The following is a 23077-nucleotide window of genomic DNA, read 5'->3' as shown; positions in this document are numbered from 1 at the left end:
GTTCCCTGCAGAAAAAGAATGTAGGCGGGGCTAAACTTCGGTCTGGCATCCAGGCTAATCTGAACTGGGAATTTCTAAGAAAGCTCTTGCTTGTAAGATCGTTACAGCTGATTCAGAATCCTGCAGCACACATGTTCTTCATCATCCAAGGAGGACACATGTAACTCCTCTCCCAGTTACTGTCCACTGGCTCCCTAGTGGCCAGAATTACATTTAAATCTCTCACTTTCGCTTATAACACTGATTGGATCTGCTCCCTGCTATTTTACTGTAATTCAACGATCAAGTTGTATATCCTCAACCACCAACTGTGGCTTCTGATGAGTATCTGTTGTGTTGACCAGCACAAGTCACAAAAAGTTTGCTATTTAGAACAGTCGCGACTCTAGAGGGAGTGCTACAATCGCCAAAAATACCTAAACCTGCATAGAGTGCCTTTAATTAAATTGTGTGCTCTTTTTAATTACTGTATTTCATCTCCACATTTTATCACAGTGGAGATGTTAAGTGAATCTGGAAAGTTTGGCTATCCATGTAACACATGGTTAATGATTTCTATAGTCTAAAAGAGAAGGACTGCAGCAGCCAATCTCTTTAAGGTGTTACACTTTGTAGACAGTCTCTATGCACTCCTCTTGACAGCAAACTGCACACGCTTGAGCCAAATAGTTGTTGTCTAGCCTACTATTGGAAGAATGGCCAATATGGTCTGTTGTGCTGGAGCGCACAACTGAATTAAAACAAGCACATGATTTACAGTTTTTCACAATTGCTAGGACACCTTTTTCAGAACTCTTTACCTTTTTCTCGAAACTGTGAACACAAAACTCATTTCTCAAACTACATTCTCGAAACCCTTCAATCTTGTTGCAAAACTGAACAATCACCTCAAAACACTTTTAACTTTGCTCAAAACTAACTAATGGTCTCAAATCATTGAACACATCAGGCAAAATTACACTCCTGCAGAGCAGTGATAAGACAATACACCAAACAATGGAAGACACAGTTTTCAGGGCAGGGTTTATGGCTCCTGGAGGAATTGTATTCATTCTAATTTGAAAAATAAAATATCACAATGAAAATAAAGAATAAGGACTTATATCCTCTAGCCTATATGAAGATATAAATCAATAGTTTTGTAAGTGAGCAGAAAGACAGGCCAATACTGTACTGAATATGATTTGTACTGTGATGCCAGACTCTGATACTGGTACTGGTACTGTAAGTATGCAATACTGTAAATATTGTATTGTGCCTAAATGTAGACTTACTTGGACATACTGATAACTCAGCTCTTTCACTCTCTCAGAGTTGAGCTCAAAGGGTATATGCTGTAAGTGTGTAACAGTGGATGTTCAGTGATTACTGTACTGTATGATAATGGACATTTACGCTATTTCTCTTCTATAGTCTGAATCTTTGGATTATTGACGCCACAGATAAACCACTGATGTTGGGTTGGACCATGAAGTCCTGCTTCTCTCATTGGCATTCCATGAACCAGAACATGGTCAATGATTGTTGCCCAAATATCATCATTTACAGTATTGCAACTCTTGGGACACTCTGTCTTTCTCTTCATCCTCTTCCTCCTACCTGCACCTCCTCTTCCTTGTACCCCACTTCTACTGTAACACACACTTGTTGTCCCCTGCGTCTCTGTCAATTCTGAACTGACTTATATTGGTTGTCACATCATTAGACAGAAGTGTTATCAATTTTGAGTGGTAGTGTTCAAATGGAGAGAACTGTGCACTAATTGTGTTCAACTTCTGCGTTGTTTGGTTATCAATATAATTAAGAAGTGCATCAGAATGCACAATGTGTTCACAGTTTTGCAAAAAGGGTTAATGAGTTTGGTAAAATGGGTGAAAGTGGGTGAAAGTAGTCTATGGTTTTGCCAAAAAAGGGAATAATTCAATAAATGTGTTCAGGCATTTGAGAATTTGATTCAGAGAATGGGGTTTAGTGTTTGAGCAACTGTGAAAAACTGTAAGAAAACAAGCACATGATTTGATAAAAGGAGCATACATGTTAGTAAGTTGAGTGCACATTTTAGAAACATGAGCACACATTTTACTCTTGATGATGATGAACTTGGTCATGATTGATAATCTCATCAACACGATAAATTGCCAATTGTGGGAAGTGTTGTTAAAAGAGCAATTTTGGATAGTGACAGTATAACACTACAAGATGATATTGTTTAGAAAGGGATAATGCAATTCACAATTGGGTGATGTCTGCATACCTCTGATAACTTACAGTAATGATGTTACACATAGAGATGTTAGAGAGCAAGTGAGTATACAATGAGGAAAATAAGGGGACCTAGAATTGAACCGTGTGGGACTCCATGAAGAATTCTGTGATCCGTAGAAATGCTCACCAATTTTCAATTCACACATCCAATTAAGTAGATAATTTTAAATGAAGTGGTCCTACCCCTGCTTCACAGAAACAAAGGCTAAATTAAGGAATGTCAAAGAACATGAAACATCTGGAATACATATCAAGATGTATGTTGTTTGTTTGTCTCGGTTGATTTTAATCAGAAATCTTTGCGTATGAACTTCCCCAGAACACTCTCCTCCAGACCTTATGGGCCAATTGCTCTGTCAGTTAGCATTGTGTTAGCTGTGCTACGATTTAAAACCGTGCTCCTTAAAACGGAGGTTTTGGAGTTTAACACGCAGCTGCGCACGACGTTTAACGTGATTGCTGTGTCAGAAATGAGACAGGATCAGCTGATTCCTAGTTACTGGGGTTAAACTGCCTGGAAGCCGGAAGTACGCTGTTTTGAGTTTTACCCCAGCAGATGCAGTCGTAATTCAACAGTCTTAACGCATTTCAGGATTTTGACGGGATACTTTTTATGACTCTTGTGGCTAAATGCGCTCTAAGTGGCAAAACACTTTGGAAATGTAAAGTACATTTTAATAAAACGCAAATAATGTTGAAATATATCATGAAATAGTCTAGGCTACTTTTGTGGAAATCTGAATCTGAAATCTTATCCAGTAGGCTATGCTATTTATGACATTAAATCAGTCAATCAATCAATTGTCACGAATTAAATAGAACATTACACGGAGGAGCAAAAATAAGCCTTTTAATCGCCACACTTCATCCCAACTATGGACAAATTATGCTGGGCACTAAACCCACATTCCATGGCTCCGTGCGCATTCCAGCCTTTACGAATCCATGTGGGACTAGGCTACGTATTTTGTCAGCCTAAACAGGCCTACACCATGGCCAGGCAAAATGCATCTGTGCGGTGTAGGCTACATAATGTCACAACTGTCTTTAATGCCTGTGAAATGCATGTTAACGTGTCGGATAGGGGCAGACGTTTTCAAATCATATACTGCTCCCCGAGCGCCGCTGGTTGGTTGGTTCTCTCACGGGATGAAAAAAGTACCGATTCTATTCTATTCTATTCTATTCTATTCTATTCTATTCTATTCTATGTAAGGGATAATCAACGACGCTTACACTTATAGAATATGTAGGGATAATCAACGACGTGCCGTGCGTTTATAGGAAAATGATGCACTTATCGAAGTGTAAAGTCCCCTCCGCCTGCGGCGTCGGGTCCTTATTTTACCACTTCGAACGTGCATTATTTTCCTATAAACGCACGGCACGTCGTTGATTATCCCTACATATTCTATAAGTCATTGAATGAATGAAAGCGCCTCCCGCAAACAGCGGGTGGAAATATTTCAGTGCCCATCAGTCTTTACATTTAGCAACATCACCAAACAGTCCAAAAGTAAATTAAACCCCAAACTAAACTGAAAACTACTGCTTTTAATAGCCTACCGGTGCCGCTAACAAAACGCATGTCTCTCTGGTCTTACAATAAAACGCACGTAACAAAAGTTCTTGCCTGGAAGTCTGCCTCAAATAAATGCTTTGCGCAGCCTAAGTAGCCTAAATAAAGACCATAATCGAGTGTTGATGGTACGATCTACCGTGCGTTAGGCTATTTTACGAATAGGCCTACTCGTTCTTTGTACATTTGTAATTAGGCATTTGCCAACTTAAGCAACTGCTATCTTGTAGCCTTTATTGTAGCCTACTGTGTAATAAGTCCAAACTAGCCAACAGTGTGTGTATGTGTCGGTTTATGAAGCGTAAGCTGTCACCTATCTTGCTATCCTGCAAACTATGGTTTAGTCTACCGCTAAACCATGTCCTTTCCGAGATTAGACTAACACGCATTAAATGCGCCCTCTAGTGGGTGATTTGAATTTCCTTGAAGACACAGCAATTGAGATCAAGGTAAAACGCAGCAGCAGGTTAAACCACAGGTGCATATGACACAGCAATGGAGCTTAAGTCGTCACGTGACTTCTTGCGTCACCACCGAGTTTAAAACCGTGTTAAACTCCAAACTAGCGACAGAGCAATTGCCCCTATGTGTTTATGTTTGTCTGCTTTGTTTACAGTATGTTTTCCTCTCAGACAGCTATTATCAGTCACAGACTCATGTTATTGTCTTAAATGTACAGTACATACTGTAACATAAATTGAGATTACATAAACAACATTTGCATACACTTTAAATAGAATAACCACTGAGCTTCAAAGAATGCACCACATTATCCTAGTGTAACCTACACAGCTGCAGCACAGCTGTTCAGTGAAATGCTAGTTTCCATTAGCCCATAGTAGATTTATAAGATAAAATGATAAATCATCATTTTTATGTAGATCAATGTTTGGCATGGGAAGGAGTGCCATCCAGCTGACGGACTGTCTACCGAGCTACTGAACACGAAGGGGGAACTGGTTGCTGTAGCGAATGTTTGACATTCAGCCTATTGAATGCTGCAGACATTAGTTATCATTTCTAAAAGCTTGTTTGGATACATTGCCTTGTGGTATTTGTTAAGGTTTTATTTGGGCTACATTGTTGTTGTACAGGCATTCAGATCTAGCATTGCACACCACATTTTTCTACATCTCTAATGTAGACCAATGAGTTGGTAAATAGTGTTGATACAGTATACATTCATATATTGCAGTCCACAAACTCCAACTCAGTTGTTTTTATGATGAAGAACTCTACGTTTTTCATGCCTTTTTTACTGACAGGCTTTTTTTACTGAACATATTAGTCCTCACTAATCTAAACATTCTTTTGAAATGTTGTGAAGAGCTGCACAATCCATGAGACTTTGTGTGACAGTCAGTGGTATGAAGTAACAGAATAACCATTGATGTCCATGAGTGCTCTCTCTTGCTCGCTTGCTTTGTTTTTCTTGTGGGCCAGTCTTCCTGTGCACCTGTGAATCTTACTTCCTGCTTCTCCCCAACTCTGTGTTTGCATTGTCCCTCCTAACCACACACCCCTCATCACTGTCATCACTCAGGCACATCAGAGAATCAGCCATGCACACACACACACACGCACACGCACACACACACGCAGACACACACAGACACACACACGTACACACACACACACGTACACACACATACACACACACACACGTACACACATACACACACACGCACTCACCACACACACACACACACACAAGCACAAACATATTTACGCATGTGCAAACGTGCGCACGCACACTCATATGCACACACATCTCTTGTTCTTTCCTTTTTGCTCTCTTTCATACACATACAGCAACACACTTCTCTTTGGCTCTTTGGCTCTCTCTCTCTCTCACACACACACACACACACACACACACACACACACACACTGCCTTCCCAGGAATCGTGATAACATGAACCAAAGCACATATAAACAGCCGTTCTTGATACTACATAAAAGGAAGCCAATCTTTTAACAGCAGACACGTTCCTCACTTTTTTTACATGTTCTGTTTATTTTTTCACAAAGCCACCATCGAGAACAATACAAAAATGAAACAGATCAAATGATCTCTGGAGGATGGCACGGACAAGACAGGAGGAAGGTATTTTCCCTTCTCGTCCCCTTCTGTAGTCACCTGCTCATAACATCACCACACCACTTCTGAGAGGGACTACATGAATGAGACCTTTTGAGTTTCTCTTTCTCTGTGTACACATGAGGAGCAAAGCACCATATAATACCCCTCCTCATCAACGTAGACTTTACAATATCGGGACTGATCTCACTGTTTCAAAGAATTTACACTATATTTACAGAAAACAGCAAGATTGACAGAGGAAATGGTATGTCATTTTTAGATTTCAGTTCTACACATGCCCACACACACACTCACTCACACACACACACACACACACACACACACACACACACACACACACGCACACGCACACACATGCTCGCACACACACACACCACACACTGCATACAGTATATTTGTCATTGCATAGCATTGTCAGTGCATTGTTTTCACACAAGACGTTTTGTATAAACTTGCATCTCAAAATCCATTTTACAACAATCCTGTGTACACACATGCACCTGCACCTGCACCTGCACACACACACACACACACACACACACATACATACACATAGAGAATTATTACAGTTTTTCTGAATGCTTAAAACACTAACTGTGATTCTTGAAGCACAATTTCTGAAACTATTTACACTTGTAGCCAATTCAAGTGTACTGCTTTACACATAGCTTGCCATTTTGTAGCACTGTTTTCGCAAAACTGTAAAAACTTACTGTTTTACACCAAGTTTGCAAATTTTATCGGCGTCAACTATTTCCACCAATTTGTCAATAAGTCTCCCCACACTGAGACAACAAATTCAATCAGAGCTTGAGCACTATAAATAAGGCATGTGTAAGCATTTGGTCTGGATTACAGTGTAGAATTATATTGGATAGGGAATAAGATGACAAAGAATGAGAGGAAAGAGGACAAGGAAGTGGTGAAGAAGTAAAACGAGAGAGAGAGAGAGAGTGTGTGAGAGAGAGAGAGAAAGGAAGAGGAGAGAGAGACACAAGAAGTAAGAAGAGGAAAGGGCTGAGGACCAGTGGGTAGTTGGTATTTTGTGTGCTTATTCACATGTTAGTTGTGTGTTGTTTTGACACAAACAAACACCATTTTCTAAAAGTTTTAAGAGTTTTGCTAAACTTGTGTGCTTTTCCAAGACACTTGCAATGTTTTGCTTGTTAAAGTTTTGTATAGGTTAGTGTGTAGAGTTTTCCCCCCAAAAAATAGCCAATAGATTACAAAAATAGCGCCTAAGCAATCAGAAAAAAAAAAAACTGTAACATAAATATTAAACACACAAGGGACCCTGGGCAACCCCTTGTCTCCTTGAAACATTCTGCAGAACAACTGACGAAGGAAATGCTGAAATTGCTTTGAGAGTCTTTGGTCTGTCAGTTTGTCATTGGTCTGGCCGTGTTCCCTTGGCGATCACTCCTGCAAGTGCTGCATTGCCCTCTGGTAGTCCTCCGCCGGTGAGGCTCCCTGACTCGGGAGATCGTAGCCCCGGAGATAGTGGCCACTCGGCTGCTGAGTCAAGCTGATCAGCTGCCTGGCAAACATGGGCTCCACCTGAACGCAGAGGAGGGGGAGGTCATGAACTAAACACTATGAGGAATGGATAAGTTCACTGTGGGTATTGTGTGTGTGTGTGTGTGTGTGTGTGTGTGTGTGTGTGTGTGTGTAGAGGGAGAGAGTTCCAGTGGAGTTGGAGGAAGCGACAGAGAAAATGAGGAAGACTGAGGGAGGAAGGGTTCTGAGCTCACCTGGGCCGTGATCATCTTCCTTTGGCGCTGAGGGTCCGGATACTCGTCGCCAAAGCACAGAACCACCTGGTACCTCGGCATGCTGCGTCCATGGTGGAAATAACCCTGAATCTCTGTAAAGAACCAAGACATCCTCATCAGTCATGCTATTTCCATGGGGTGACTCAAGACCACAAAAGGATCACAAACTATTTCAAAGACACAACTTCACGATATGATCGCCAATGTAAAGTATGAATGCAATTCACTATTACTGATAAGAAAATACAAAATTAGATAGGGAATGTCACCTCACATGGTAAAACTGATGTCAGGTATGGATTGTAATAGATAACTATTTTAGCTTTCTCAGATCGACAAAAATATGCTACAGAAAAATACATACAAATGTACACAATGCTTTTTGTGGTTAACACTAATAACAAAGACATCACTCAGACTCAAGTTTAACATTCACTGCTTCCAGTAATTAAATACATCAAGCCACAAGCACTTAACAACACTGGAGGGGACATGCGGGGGCTCAATGACAGAAATATTGTTAATGGAGATTCGTCGGAAAGTCCTCCGCCACTGATGTACGAGTCGAGTGAAAGCTCGAGGTTGTGATGTGTGGTCAACCACAGGCAGGTGAATGGGGGCGGCAGGCTGCTAGTCTAAGCAGAGCTCATGAAGAGAGGAAGATGCTTTACACGACAGTCCAGGCGACGGAGACTGAGAAGTGCACGGCCCGTGGAGACACATCATGGAGAGGTGACTGACCAGTGACCGGCTTCTCTAAGACTGTCGTGTCAGAGATATTATGATGATCTATGATTATAGATGACTGTCACCTGAGTAGCCAGGTCATACAGAGCAACCATAACAAGCCTCACCTCAAGCCCGGAGGATCATCATCAAATCTCACTCCAAAATCCTTATTAAATCTCAGATCAATTGTTTTCAGTCTATTACAAATACAGTTTTTTTTATCAGGCTATATGACTGTTTATTTTGATGCTAATGTAATATTTATTGATGTCGTTGTAGTTGCTTTGGACAAAAGCGTATCCTAAGAACTATGAACATCAACAAAATCTCACATACTGTACATTTGGAGTGAGAATCAAACTTTTGAAAGCGACTTCGGCAAACCGTAAGTTTGTTTTTCGTATCCACTGATGGCAATAGCACTCTAAACTTCCGCTCTGTTTTCTCCAAGCTCAAGTGAGAGACAGACAGGAACTAAATACACCAAGTTCACGTGAAGCCCAGACAGCACACACAGCGCATAAGAGGTGTCGGCTACATCTGGGACACCGATGACAGCATGACCCCTAATTAGTAGTAGGCTCTAATCGGGGCATTTCCCTACTGACCTGTGAGAAACTGCTGTGTGTCGAACAGCTTGCAGATCTGCTCCTTCTCCAGTTTGTTGGGCTTGTCGGCGTAGGGTGCCAGGGGGCCCTCCCAGTAGACGCGGCCCTGGCACAGGCGCTTGGCGTACAGGCCGTCCTGCGCCATCCACAGGTGCACGCCGCGCTCCAGCACGTTGGGCAGCTTCTCGGCGCCCCTCCGCTGCGACTGCGGGTACGGGAAGGGGAAGATGACGGGCTCGGGAGTGCCGCCGAAGCGCTCCTCCGTCAGGCCCGGGGAGGAGGGAGAGGAAGAGGCCGAGGAGGAGGACGAGGAAGGCGCAGAGGAGATTCGGCAGCCGTCCCGACAGTTGGTGATCACTTCTTTCACCGGAGACTCCCGGTAGAAGAGTGACACGTGCAGTCGGTAGTCTACGGACAAAACCACATATTCAACATTGGATGCTTAACCAGCTTTCATCAGTTTGTAGTTAACAGTAATCTCACTTCTCCTTACAGGTAAAAGTAAAGCTGACTAAGAAAATCAGTTTTCACAACCTTTAAAAATGTCAGGTCAACATGTGACAGATAACTGTTAAAGCACTGACAATGTTATGTACAGGAGGCTACTGATATATAAAATTACGCAACAATAATTATAATAAAACAAACCGTGAGGCATTCATGCAGTAAAGTTGTACATGTGCAGTCAGTGTGTGTGTGTAATGAAAGTGTGTTAGAGAGTGCTCCGAAGCGGAGGGGCGCTCACCAGTGAAGGCCATGGCCTCGGCTGCTCTCATACTGGGGTCCACTGTGAAGGCGGAAGTGTGTGTTTCAGTGGGGGAGCATGTGTAGAAGGTTCCAGAAATCTGATAACCTGTGGCGAGACAAGCAGACGACAGAGGGCCATCAGAACAAGAGGAGAGCAATGACGAGACAAAAAAGCACCTTTGTGAACTTCTGTATGTGAACTCTGTGAACTACTGTATGTGAACTCTGTGAACTGTGTCAATTGTGAACTATGAACTGTGTCAATTGTGAACCATGTCAAATTATGATTTAAAAAAAACAGAAAAACAACAACAACAAGAACCACGTAACCAGCTATGTTAACCTAGACAAGAGACACTGTCTTGAAATGTACATGGGTGTTTGGTTTTTTTACAGTACAGTAATATGCTTTACTGTAACAGGGGGGCATTTATCATCAGCCTTGGTCACATGATCTGCTGTGACATTTACATGTCATGGTCTTCATGCTATTACATACTGAGGGGGAATTTTACATACACCTACAAACTGAAGCAACAACAAAGTGCATGTTCAGCTGGGGAAAGGATGCCACATCATAACACGTGGGGCTGAAGGTTGAGGGCTGAGCTGTACTGACAGTAGTAAGGCAGAGATCTGAAGATCTGAGTCTGTCAATTAGCAGAAAGCACGGCCGCAGGCGTGAGGTTATTTTGTGTGCCGTGCGTTTTCTGCACTTAACCCTTTATTTCGGGTGTCAAAATGTCCCCTCTTATTGGAACAGAATTACAATACTAGGAGGTATAAGGGGACAACATAAAGCTACTATAAATAGCCTACACTTCATCTATGGAGCAAAACAGCACTTTCAGAGATGTGGACTGCCCCATTATGACTGGTACAGTAAACCACTTACAGTATTCTGTGAGGAAAAAAACACTACACCCTCCAACTTATGTGACACCATGCATTTAGCAGGACAAATGGACTCTAACCGTGGCTATCAGTAATGTATTTCCAAAGACCACTGAGCAAAGAGGGGAATATTGTTCATCCATTCTTTGACTCAATTCAGCCTTAGCCTTGTGAAATTATTTTAACATCCTTTAATTGAGAATGAAGATCGGGCTTATCACCACTGCTTATGGTATGTGCCGTGATATGTACAAAAACTTAAGAAGAATTTGTACAGGCTCCCTGTCAGTCGACACAGGCACTGTACTGCTTTGTAGTCAGTCTTTTGAGTCCCCTGCCCGAGCTCTTACCGTTGTCACAGGAGGGCCAGGGCAGCGTTCGTGTGGGCGGGTAAGGGCACTGGCCATACTGCAGGTCAGCGTGGGGGGGCTGGTGATGGGGCTGCTCGACCGTCGTGTAGTCCATCCAATCCCTCCGCTCATGAGGGAGCATGTAACTAGGCATCTAGGAGACAAAGAGACAGGCCTTTCAGATTAAACTTTCAGAGCAAGGTGAAGCTTTGCACAGACAAATCAAGTAGCTTTTTTTTTCTTCTTTTAAATGCCGTAGATCGCAACAATGTCATTCGAGCAAAAACGTAACCCCAATACCATACCAGTGAAAGCAGAGAAAAGTGAATTTGTGGTTCGCATTGACTAACTCGTCTAAAGCACATTTGAGGAAATAGGGCCAGATTCGCTTTTTCTTTCAGTGCATGTACAGTGAGGTGTGCAACTCGTGCCTTGCACATCAATAGACAGAGGTGTGCAGCCCACTAGGGTGCAGGTGGGTGCAGGTGGGTGCTGTGCTGTGCTGTGCCTCACCGTGGGCTGCAGAGGTGGGTAGGGTGGGGGTATGGGGTAGTTCAGAGGGCTCACGTGCGCCGAGTTGTCCTCCACACTGTTAACCTTAGCACCTGCAAAGGCACCAACACAAAAACACAGTCAAAAAAAAGACACCATAATAATGCAATAACGATCCACTGCTGCTTTTTTTAAGTGCCGGAAATAAATCACGTGAGACATAGTATATATACTTTTTTGATCCCGTGAGGGAAATTCGCTATGACAAGATACATACAAACATACTGTACATGCATACAAACATGACAAGATACATACAAATTGTACATGAGTACCATCAGTTAAGACTAACTTCGACTTAGTAACGGGATCCGTTTGATTCTAGTTATCATGCACAAACTTGATCACATATGAGGAGGGCTGCAGCAGGACAGACAAGACATCACACTGCTTGAGCGCAGACAAAAATACATCACTCAATTTAGCAGTTGTTTGCGATGCAACAACCAAACAGCAGGGCGTCCTCTACAAACTTGAAGCGACGCAATGTGGAAGTGGCATTCAAGGTCTCAGCTATTCAGAAAACCGATCGTATTTATGTCAGTAATGTTTATTTGTGTGCATACATACTCACACCTAGCTATATGAATCACACATATATACATATACGCACCCAAACCCTAGACAGATGCTCTCTGAAACTGTAATATGTCATGTGCTGTAAAAAGTGTGGCATGTCAACATTTGTGAGGCAAATGTAAACATCTTAATTCACTGATTTGCAGTCATTGTTGAGCAACTTATCCTACTCTAATTAGGATGGTCATCTGTCTTTGTTAATGTAGGTTATGCAAGCTGAATGTTGGGGGGGGGGGTGTCGTACTCTGCATACGGTGGTAACCGTAGCCCTCTAAAAAAAGCTCGCACCCTTTTAGCACATGCGGCTTCCTCACAGCTTCCTGCTTGATCTGGTGCGACCAAGTCAGAGGCGAGGCCGCCCTGCAACCTTGCCTCGAGGTGCTCGCCGAAATCCACCCTCTTCTTTTTTGCCATGTTTGTGCAAACCTTTAGGTCTGCAGTTGTGGAGAGAGCACTAAAGTTACACAGCTCTGTCAGCGTGAGGGTTGAAACATAAAGCTAACGTTTAGGCAGCGTCTGATTATCACCTGTCCTGTTCAGTTCTGTACATGTGACCTGTCCTCGACACACTCATGGCTGTGCTGGATGAAGCGGACAACAGTAAACCCTAAGCTGATGTGCCTCCGCTGCTTTTCCATTACCGCCTCTGTGGCAATTCATGTACGCGTTTGTGTTCCTTTTGACATTTTATCTGTTAAGATGCAAATACATACATACATACATACATACATGCTCATACACATAGACACATAGACACAGACACACATAGACACATACACACACACACACTCACACACAAACACGCACACACACACACACACACACACACACACACACACACACACACACACACACACACACACACACACACACACACACACACACACACACAGAGAGAGTGAGAGAGAGAGAGACAGACAGACAGACAGACAGACAGACAGACAGACAGACATAAATACTAACACACGTCTGTTCATTCATCTCCTACCTCTCTTGGCCCCCTCTGGTATGATTCTGTACACTTTGTAAGGATCAGATATATCCAGCTGACTTCTGTCCACCAGTTCATCAAAGTCATTGCTCTTGTTCAGGGCACAGCGTAGTCTTGTTTTCCATGTTGGGGGATCTGGCTTGTCGACTCCCTCCCTGTATTTCCCTTTGAACAGTGCCCAGGCCTGAAACCAGAATGAGGGGGTGAGGCAGTCATCTTTCCATTCATAATTCATGCTTAAGACTGACTGTGAAAGTTCTTCTTTCATACTCTCAGTGTAGCTTTCCGAAAACATACGGCTATTTCTCCAATTACAAGCTGCTTGTGTAGTGATATTGCATCAGTAATATAAAAGGGGTTGACCATTTCTGTTGTGTATTTACATTTAACTTCAGTATCATCAGAATGATCAGTTCCAGGTAGTTACAAGACGTCCTCTGATAAAGCTCACCTTGAATAGGGCTGCATCCTCTTCTCTGTTGTAGTCTTGCTTGCCCGCGTGTTTCCATGGTATCCTGAAAATGGTTTTCTCATCATTCTCCCAAACCAGTCCTGGATAGCTGCCGCTGTCAATCTGATCGATCAGCCACTGTCTAAGCTTCCCATTGCCACAACTGACTGACATGTTGCAGTCGCCATCTAAATTCATTTCTGTTAATAGACGCATGCATCAGGACGGAGAGCAAGTGACTGAAGACATGCAATGCACATGCATTGATTGCATGCAGAAAGTTACATGCATGAAGACATGAGAGGTGAGACCGAGACATGAAAGAGTGAAAGTTGCTCATTCTGACAGAGGTAAGGACATGCACTGATGTTTAGTGTAAAAAGTTACCAAACTGAACACATACCCTCATTAGATCTTTCTTATTTGGATGTGTTTGTTAGCAATAAATGGCCAGCATAGCCTACACAATTATATTATTTCGAGATGTGACTAAGAATAGCTCAAATGTTTAGTAGTGAAATTAATAACATTCAAATTACTCATTTGCAAGTATTTCTAATCATTTTTAATAAATGTGTTCATTGAGCGAGGGTGAGTTCTTAAAAAACAAAAAATATCATTTGAAGTATAATGCTATAGGCTACTGATGTTCCACATTCTTGATTCACCCGGCAGCTGAGCTTTCAAACGTGCGCGCTCATAAAGTCTTACCTTTCAGAGTCAGGCCCGGAGGAGTTTGAGAAGGCGATGATACAACTCAGTGCAAGTCAACAAATGAGGTAGAGAGGTCTTAAATAATGACAGTGTGAATGGGTGGAGCAAACGTTTCGTCTGAGCCCTGCAATGCACGCCTCAGTGCCTCAGTGCGAGTTCTTTGAAACTATATCGAGCAGAAAGCCGCAGTAAACACTCTACGGGAAATCCCTATTGAACGGCAAGCACAAGACACGCACACCGACAGTGGAACATTTACCTGCCTCTAGATTCCGACAAAAATCTCCCTAAAATCGTCATCGGGACAAAGCTTTCCGACCTATCTTGTTTATAATAAATATTTTGACTTGTGAATTTACTGTTAGTCCTATTTTGTTTTGCATCCACGATTCCATCCTTATATAAAAATACTATTTTAGATCACTTAACATCACACAAATGTATTGGCTCCGTGCTTTGTGTGACCTTAAGAGCTCGTGCTCATGTGCTTCAGAGGCCTATGAAATATGGATAAAAGTCTACTTTTATTGCCATCCACGTCAATGTGTCATGTAAGTATGGGCTACGCTGTATCTTTGCGCGCCATCTAGTGGAGTAGAAACGGAAGTTGGAGAGCAACACTTTTTATTTATCTCTCAAGAGAATCCCACAGGTTTTATGTCACAATAGGATTTTTCATATAATCAAATACTTTATCATGTATGTATTCACATTATGCGTCCAGCTTTATTTTGCATAACACACCCTGCCATGTTTGGTGTTGTTAACTCACTCTGCCAAGGTGGTTATATTTTGGGTTAATTTTTGTCTAATAAGCTAAGACAGAATCCATTAAATTTTGGAGTGTGTTCAGACCAGGATTTTCCTCCATCCTCTTTTTTTAACATTGTGAGACACAGGGTATATTGAGTTGAGTTCTCAGAGTTCCCTTCTAGGCTTCTCATGCATGCTCTTCACACCCTCTCTTGGAGGAGATGTGTATTGCAGTTCAGAGACAGAAGCACAAAGTCAACCTTGCCAGAGAACAGCTTCAGTGCTCTGATTGAATCTCTTTAATGACATTGCTGTCAATACAAAGATCACTGGTTCAGACCACAATTCCTTAGCTTTACAACATGTACAATTGTGACAATAACGAAAATAAATAGTGGCAGTTGTTGACCTGCCAGTCAAGTATTTGTGTATGTGCTGTGCTCTGACTTGGCTGTGAATGCAGCTCTCCACACACTTCCTCACACCCCACACCTACAGTATGACAGTAAAAATGGCAGCATCTGTAAAATTAGGTAATTACTTAAAAAAAAAAAAAAAACTCCACAATGACAGGGTTTTAGTCTCTCCTGAACATTTGGACAAAGCAGAATACACACATTCACTAAATTCACTTGTCAACGTATAGATGCTGACAATGGAGTTTTTAGAGTGCAGAACACAAATAAATACAGGGCAGTGATCATCATATGACGACATTAAAAAAAGACAGAAGTTAATAAAAAGTGGTATAGCACTTCGTCATAGCGCAAACGTTGGCAGTAAAGATCATAACAGGATTGTGTAACAGTGCTGTGCCCCAAAAACAGATCATGAACACATAACCCTCTCACGCCCCAAAGCCCTTCCTTTGGAATAATGTGTGATGGTCGACTCGTCTTGCGAGGATGAAAACCCACAGTCAAACGTAGGTACGAATGTCAGAGCACGGTTCTCGGGGGGAGTTCTCCGACGGGCCCCCCCCCCCCCTCGTGCACGTGTCCGTCGGTAAAAGGACGCAGGCGCTGTGCAGTTCTGTTCAGGTGTCCTGAGGTGTGACGGCGGCGGGCTTTGGGACCTGGAGCAGCAGGCCGCGCAGGTGCTCCTCGTCCTCAAACGGGTTCTCCTTGTACTCCCGCCTCAGCCAGTCCCTGTACTGCACACAGCATAAGCACCATGACTACGGAACAGCACACGGAACAGGGTACACGGAACACGGGTTTCCCAGATTCGTTAAGAAGCTCTTAAGTGCTTAGGAGCACTCTTAAGACCGTTCTAAGAACGCTCCTAAGAAGTTCTTAGCACTTAGGAGCTTCTTAACGAATCTGGGAAACGCGGCCCAGAACACCAACTCAGCCAGGCAAACAGCGTTCACACAAGACAGGACAACATCACCACTAAAGGAGAACATACAGCAGAACGATGCACGGGATAACACCATGACAACACCTTCTTGCATAAGCCACCACTGCAAGCAATTTACATTTTGCTCTGAATAATCAATGAACAATTTATCCACACAGCTGTTCAAATAGCATACTAATACGCCATTCCTTTTGAGATGATCTCAGTTCCACCTATGTGTTCTTGAAATGGATCTGACGCAGCCCATGACACTTGCTATGATTGAAGCGTTCCCTATTTCGCTCTAGATATTGCACTAGAGCAATTCTATAGAGCGTATCTACCCAATACTATACAGTGAACTATATACTATTACTATTATATACTATACACTATATACTATATAGTGACGTTCTGGTAGTGGCCATTTTGACCACAGCGGGTGTCTAGAGAGCAGCGGTGGCGCTTGCTCACCTGCTGGGCCTCGTTCTGATCGAACGCCTGCAGCTGGCGCTGGAAGCCCTGGTTGGGCCCAGCACAGGGCCGTGCCGCCCGCACCGCGGCCAGAGCCTCCTGCCAGCCCAGCCCCGTCACCGTCATGATGTAGGCCACCACCAGCGTCACGCTCCGGGACACTCCGGCCAGACTGCACACACACACACACACACACACACACACACACACACACATACGTACACATACACATGTACACACGCGCACACACGCGCACACACACACACACACACACACACACATATTAGGAAGCAAAGCAATCACAACTGAAGGTGCAAAAGGTTGCACAACCTCTAATCCAGTGCAACTGTCAGATTGAAATCTGTGTGTGCCAAAACTGAATGGCTTAAGAAATGTGAAACAGGAACATACTGAGGTATTCCAAGAAAAGAAAATGAAGAGTTAATATTAGCCTTAGTACAACACAAACATTAAAACATATTCCCATACACAAACACTTCCATAGGTCAGCAAAATGTTGTTAAACATATTGGGCGCACGCAATAAACGGCGCCAACTCTACAGCCCTGTAAAAGAATCAGAGGACACATTGACAACAATGTTGAAACCCTGAGGTGACTGTAGCAGCAGATAGTCTGTCAATATTGATATCAGACAGCTGTTTTGTGTTTAGGTTTGAGGAAGTTTAATATTAGGCTTCCTCTTTTTTTTCCGTCAAAATCTAGTTATCAGCCTCTTGATGCAGTCCCCAGCAGACCTGCTAGTAGTAGCTCTCTCTCTCTGCGGAGAACAAAGAGACTTCTGCACGGCTCCAGATAGCACTGTGTGTGTTTTTTTTAAAGAGTGCAACCACCACAGAAGGGTAAGGTGCAGTTGCTAGTTCTAGGTGCAGAGCAAAGTGCATGCAGGTCTCTCTCCAAACAAACTGGGTGAGAGGCTGAGAGGACCGTGGCACCACTCACCAGTGAACAAGGCAGCCCTCGCCCTTCAGACGACATTCATGCATGAAGACGATGCTCTCTTTGAAGTGCTGTGTGCTGTTGAAGAGAGAGAGACAGAGAGAAATGAAGACAAGTATGTAGTGTCTATGCAGTACACACACCAACACACTGCAAAGAACAAAATGAAACTGTGTAAAATTCTTGTCAATATACCACACATTTATATCATAAAAACATAATAGTAAAACAAAGTTGGGGGTGTTGGAGGGGGGCCATTTTGACAGTTTGCTTGGTGACAAGCAGACAGCACAGGTAAGGGGGCTGTGGATGTTGGGGGGGGGAGCATCGTGGCCCGGGCGAGGGTGGGGTCGGCAGTTGCTAGGCCATCCATCCTGCTGACATGACAGCATCAGGATGAGAAACTGGTGTGTGTGTCCACTGCACAGAGGGAAGGCCAGTTTCACATTAGGCACCCGGTGGGTTTCGCATGCTGATGAGCTTATTGGTGTTGAGGGGAAGGGGGATGGGTGGTGGTGGGGTGGGGTGTTCGATGTGTAGGGCTGTGTTCGTGGAGGATGATGGTGGTGGTGATGCGGTGGAGGTGTGTGTGTGTGTGTGTGTGTATGTGGGGGGGGGGGGGGGGTGATAAAAATAAAGGTTCACTGCAACAGCACAGGGCTCATAACTTCCTTCCTGAGCCTGAGGGGCCACAGGAGGAAGTGTGTGTGTGTTTGTGTGTGTGTGTGCACACGTGCATGCGCACATACAATGGGTGGCGTGTTTGTGCGTTTTTTTGCATGGGTTTGTGTGTATCTGTCTGGAAATATGCCTGTACAAATGCACACGTACACACTTGTCATATGGGCATGTGTGTATGTTTGTGTGTGTGTGTGTGTGTGTGTGTGTGTGGAGCCTATGCTGTAGAGAACTAAGGCACAGGTACATGTATATGAGAGGTACACTGTGTGAATGGTACCGTACATCCACTCATGCTTATTTTGTGAACCATATCCTTTTTTCTTGGTTGTCAGAGTTACAAGAGACGCCCACAGATTGCAAGAGAGCCGGCGATCAGTATCATTTGGTTTTGCGAGTATGCTCGCCGTGTAGATGCCGTGCTTACAGGTTTTGAGTGGGCAGGTCTGCTGCCGGAATGCACAGATAGGTCATCTCCTGCAGGAGGAGACAGGGGTTGACCATTACACTCTCACACACCAACTACACAGAACAGGAATTTCTCTATGAAGATGCAAAAGCAAAACAAGAAGAAGGCAACCACCGCATAAATAATGCTGATATGACTGAGAACAGCTGACACGATAATGGAAAACGATTTTTAACTAGGAATCTGTGTCAAGTTTGAAGTAGCTGGAAAAAAGACAAGTGACAGATTTAACTAGATGGTTTACAGTATTTGTGAGAATAGAAATAACACATGAAGCATTTCATTGACATATTCCCACACTGAACCAATAATCATCAGATAAATGTTTTGAAAAACACTGTGTCTACTTCCCAATGCAAATCTCTTATCTGTTGCGATATGTATCTTTTTTCCAGGAGTGCTTGAGCACTGTTTTTTGATGGCTGGCCAGGGAAAATTAACATGAAGCCTGTTCATATCTCGGGCAGCTTGCAAATGAGTGCTCCTCTTTTCGCCCACACCGTGACATGTCTTGCAACAACATCCATTTATTTCAAATGAAAGGCTTCCCTGAATGCTTTTTACTCATCCACTCAATGCATGAATTGTGTTCAGTGAATGTGAGGCCCTGGTTGGTGTTCCCCATTTACACACACAATGAAACCAGCCATTATATTTACAAAAGTGCCATGATAGTTGAAAAAGCGATTGAGGCCACTTAATAAACAATGCCATCATTCACTTTCTTTAGCCATGTGTCAGACACCAGCATTTAAAGGATCTGACAATGTGTTTTAAATAAAATCTGGGTATGCCTTTCTTTTTAAGAACCTTTAAATTCTTTCTTGCCAAATACAGGATAAATATTTCATGATATTCTGTAAAATATCAACCAAATTGTGGATAAATAGCTGACATGTTTCCCTTAATTTGACATGTCCTATTTTACCATTGCAGGAAAGGGGTTTCTTATCATTTGGATTCATAGTAGAGGTGGAGCTACGAGGCATGCCTCTGATCAGATCAGATCTCTGTGTGCATTTTCAGATAAGATGAGGCCGCTGACTCTAACTCTGAGAAACCTCAGTTCATCCCTCATGCCTCACTGTTCCCAGCACACAGCCTAGGACAACCCATTCAACCAAACAAGTGTTGAGTTATATTCACTGTCATGGTGGAAGTATGCATGTACATGTGTGTATATATATATATATATGTGTGTGTGTGTGTGTGTGTGTGTGTGTGTGTGTATACATGTGGGAGTGCACACCCTGCATTCTATAGACCCTTTAACTCTACAAAATGTAGACGGTAAAACTTTTTCTTTTCATTTGTCCCCAAGTTACCATCAGTTGTTTTCTGCGCCACCGAAAATGCCTTGAGAACACCCGTTTGTTCATACAGTTGACAGGGTCTATATCACTTCATGTCTTTTATTCTTACATCACACTTACCAAGTCAACAGAGGCTGATTCAACCTGAGAGTATTCTAAATGTGGAATGTGATTTCACGATATGGTCAGTCTAACAGACGACACACTCTAAAGGCCCTAAAATAAAAGCTGACCTCATCATCTCTGCCCTGAGTCCTGGCGCGCAAGAGAGCAGTTGAGCATAGTTTGATGACAGCCTCCAGCCCCCCTCCCCAAGTGCTAATGACGGCCTGGCACGCACCACGCTGCGTTGCCCGCACCAGAGTGAAAGCCGAGAACAGGCCATGCAGGCCACACAGGCCGAGATAGTGCATGCCACATGCCATCACCTTTCCCTAGACCTTACCACTAGACACTTTAGCAGAGGGGGGTGGGTGTGAGTGTGAGGAGTCGTGGTGGTGGTGAGAAGAGAAGGGGGCGGGGGGGGGGGGGGGGGGGGGTAGCAAAAACAGGAAGCAGGCTCATGTGAACAGAACGGCATTCCGATGATTACTAAGTCCTTGTATCTGTCTAGTGGCTCACTGTTCCGCGTGCATTCCAGGGGAGAGGAGAAGAACAAGGATCTCTGTTTGCCGCCCGTTCTGCGGAACATGTCTCCTTAAACGCTGTGACACTGTGCACTGCCAGCGCTGCACTATTGGACATTTAACACGGTTGCCTGTTTTTGACCTCGTTCTGTCATACCCATTTTGGTACAGTAGTTTTATCTGTAATGCACAATTTGCTCGTCAGATTTCCCAGCCATTGAATAATATTACGGTTATACACTTACTTACACTACACTTACACTTACACTTACTGTATAAACTTGGCAGACACATTTGGCCCTGTTTAAGTGGATGGCAATTATCTCTGTTGATGAAGTGTGATACTCAGATGTTAACATTTTAACCTTCACCCAGAAAGGCTCAAGCATACATTTGTAAACATACTGTGCTGTAGGCTACATGGGCCTGCCTGGAAAATATGATTTGGAAATGGAGAGAAAATCACTAGCTCTCCTATATGTGTCATCCCACCTGATAAAATCTGTATGGAAAGCAGGAACAAGAAATGATCCATTTTATGAGGATGTTGTTTCTGCACACACAGATCAAAGTAATGTTTTGGTACTGACATACAAGTGGAAGGTCTGTGACAAACTTTCTGCTATGTACAGCATATGTTTGTGCTGTGTACTTATTTAGCTGGTTTACTGCTGATTACACACCAAAAGAATATGGCGGTGAGCTTTTATTTTACCTGAAGAATAGGAGCAGCTGTATCATGGATAGACAGAATATGTGTGATGTTGTGTTTTGCTAGTTGTTCTCTGTCCCTTGCATCTGAAGAGAAACACATTTCAAACATCCATCCAAAGACTGGGCAAAAAAGGATGTAATTTCAAAGAAGCGTATTTTTCTTACCTTTGAAGTTACCCAAATAGAGGTCAGGTAGAATCTGACACAAAGGACATGGAAATTAGGATAAGCAACATGATCTTAATATCTTTATATCTTATATCTTAATATCTTTATACATTTCGTTTCAGTATTGATTAACACAAATGAAATCTGACCTGGAAATGAAAAGGTGTGGTTACGTTGTCTGGGACTTAATTAATAACTATGGCACTTGAGGTGCATTCGTTCACTAACCATATTTTCACAGTTCAGACCATCGCCGAATCCCAGCCAACCTTGGCCAAGCTGAGCGACTGTGAGCTTGGTGAACGCGACAGCAAGGCAAGGGCTAGAGTTACAAATGAGTCAAGGAGGCCCGATCGTATAGCACTGACACATGTTGCCTACAGGCGGTTACGCAAGTCCAAGAGGCAAGACTCGCGTGTGGGGTATGGTCCTTGCTTGCCTGTCAGTCCTGTGCAGAACGGTCAGAGGAGACGACTCTCCCCCTACCAAGAACGAATAACATGCAGCTCATGCACAGCATGCCAATGATCCATCTATGCATTGATTTAACCATGCAAATAAAATAATTAATCGCGATCTGTTACAGGTTTGTTATTGGGCTATTCCTTGACCTTTGATAATTTAATTAGTCGTTCATTCAACAATTGATTATCCTATTGGGGGATGCTGTGACAGCTCCCTGTATTTAATTTAGAATCTGCAGCTGCCCACACAGTGGGTGCAAATACGTCTGGGTAAATTGTAGCTTTGCATTCTTCTAGCCTTCTAGCCTCGTTCAGGCATTATAAACAGGACGGAGTCTGCAAACGAACTGGGTCACCTTACAACCGGATAAAGAATTCGGTTACCGCAAACCGCAACTGAAGTGGAAGTTCACATTCTAAGACATGACGCAAACGCACACAAATCAAATATCAAATCACGCAACAAATGCATAAACTTTGCAATGAAAAGGAATGAATACGTCGTTGAATTCAATTTTACCTTATTGATTCCATTTCCCATCCTGATTGAGATGTCCTTCAAAACTGTCATGCACTGTAGCCTAGTTTAGTCAATTTGTTGGTCTCGGTGGCTCGAGCGCTTCGAGAGCAATTGGACTGGTCTACAAAACTCAGTAACTGAGCTGTAAAACATTCGCAGGGGGTTTTGGGATATGTAGTTTCCCAAACCAATACCACACTGAACACAACTCTAGTTTGTTGCTTACTAGTCAAGTTTTCTGCAGTATTTCGGTTAAAAGGTTA

At 43.2% G+C, this 23077-nt stretch overlaps 2 protein-coding genes across 2 annotated transcripts; both read right to left on the bottom strand.

The window, feature by feature from the left end:
• Positions 1-5847: 5847 nt before the first annotated feature.
• irf4a (interferon regulatory factor 4a) lies at positions 5848-14413 on the bottom strand. The gene is made up of 9 exons (XM_062530392.1): positions 14333-14413; positions 13622-13821; positions 13168-13354; positions 11562-11653; positions 11049-11202; positions 9803-9910; positions 9058-9465; positions 7700-7812; positions 5848-7505 (listed from the first exon to the last, which is right to left on the bottom strand). Exons 2-9 carry the CDS (start codon positions 13817-13819, stop codon positions 7365-7367), a joined length of 1401 nt encoding a protein of 466 aa, XP_062386376.1. The 5' UTR covers positions 13820-13821; positions 14333-14413; the 3' UTR covers positions 5848-7364.
• A 951-nt stretch (positions 14414-15364) lies between these two features.
• On the bottom strand, positions 15365-22912 carry dusp22b (dual specificity phosphatase 22b). The gene is made up of 7 exons (XM_062556967.1): positions 22815-22912; positions 21828-21861; positions 21664-21746; positions 18968-19017; positions 17866-17940; positions 16904-17075; positions 15365-16241 (listed from the first exon to the last, which is right to left on the bottom strand). Exons 1-7 carry the CDS (start codon positions 22863-22865, stop codon positions 16125-16127), a joined length of 582 nt encoding a protein of 193 aa, XP_062412951.1. The 5' UTR covers positions 22866-22912; the 3' UTR covers positions 15365-16124.
• Positions 22913-23077: the final 165 nt, after the last annotated feature.

Source organism: Sardina pilchardus, chromosome 2, assembly GCF_963854185.1.
Source record: "Sardina pilchardus chromosome 2, fSarPil1.1, whole genome shotgun sequence".
Lineage (NCBI taxonomy): Eukaryota > Metazoa > Chordata > Actinopteri > Clupeiformes > Clupeidae > Sardina > Sardina pilchardus.
This window is presented reverse-complemented; position numbering and strand designations above follow the sequence as displayed.

Bases quoted from the DNA above. Each gene is read 5' to 3' on its own strand.
- irf4a (XM_062530392.1), bottom strand. From the start codon at position 13,819: ATGAATTTAGATGGCGACTGCAACATGTCAGTCAGTTGTGGCAATGGG. The intron at 7,813-9,057 runs GTCAGTAGGGAA...GGTTCTTTACAG, and splicing joins CACACAGCAGTTTCTCACAG to AGATTCAGGGTTATTTCCAC. The intron at 7,506-7,699 runs GTGAGCTCAGAA...CTCTGCGTTCAG, and splicing joins GGAAGATGATCACGGCCCAG to GTGGAGCCCATGTTTGCCAG.
- dusp22b (XM_062556967.1), bottom strand. From the start codon at position 22,865: ATGACAGTTTTGAAGGACATCTCAATCAGGATGGGAAATGGAATCAAT. The intron at 19,018-21,663 runs GTAAAATAAAAG...CTCCTCCTGCAG, and splicing joins CAGCTGCTCCTATTCTTCAG to GAGATGACCTATCTGTGCAT. The intron at 16,242-16,903 runs GTGAGCAAGCGC...TGCTGTGTGCAG, and splicing joins ATCAGAACGAGGCCCAGCAG to TACAGGGACTGGCTGAGGCG.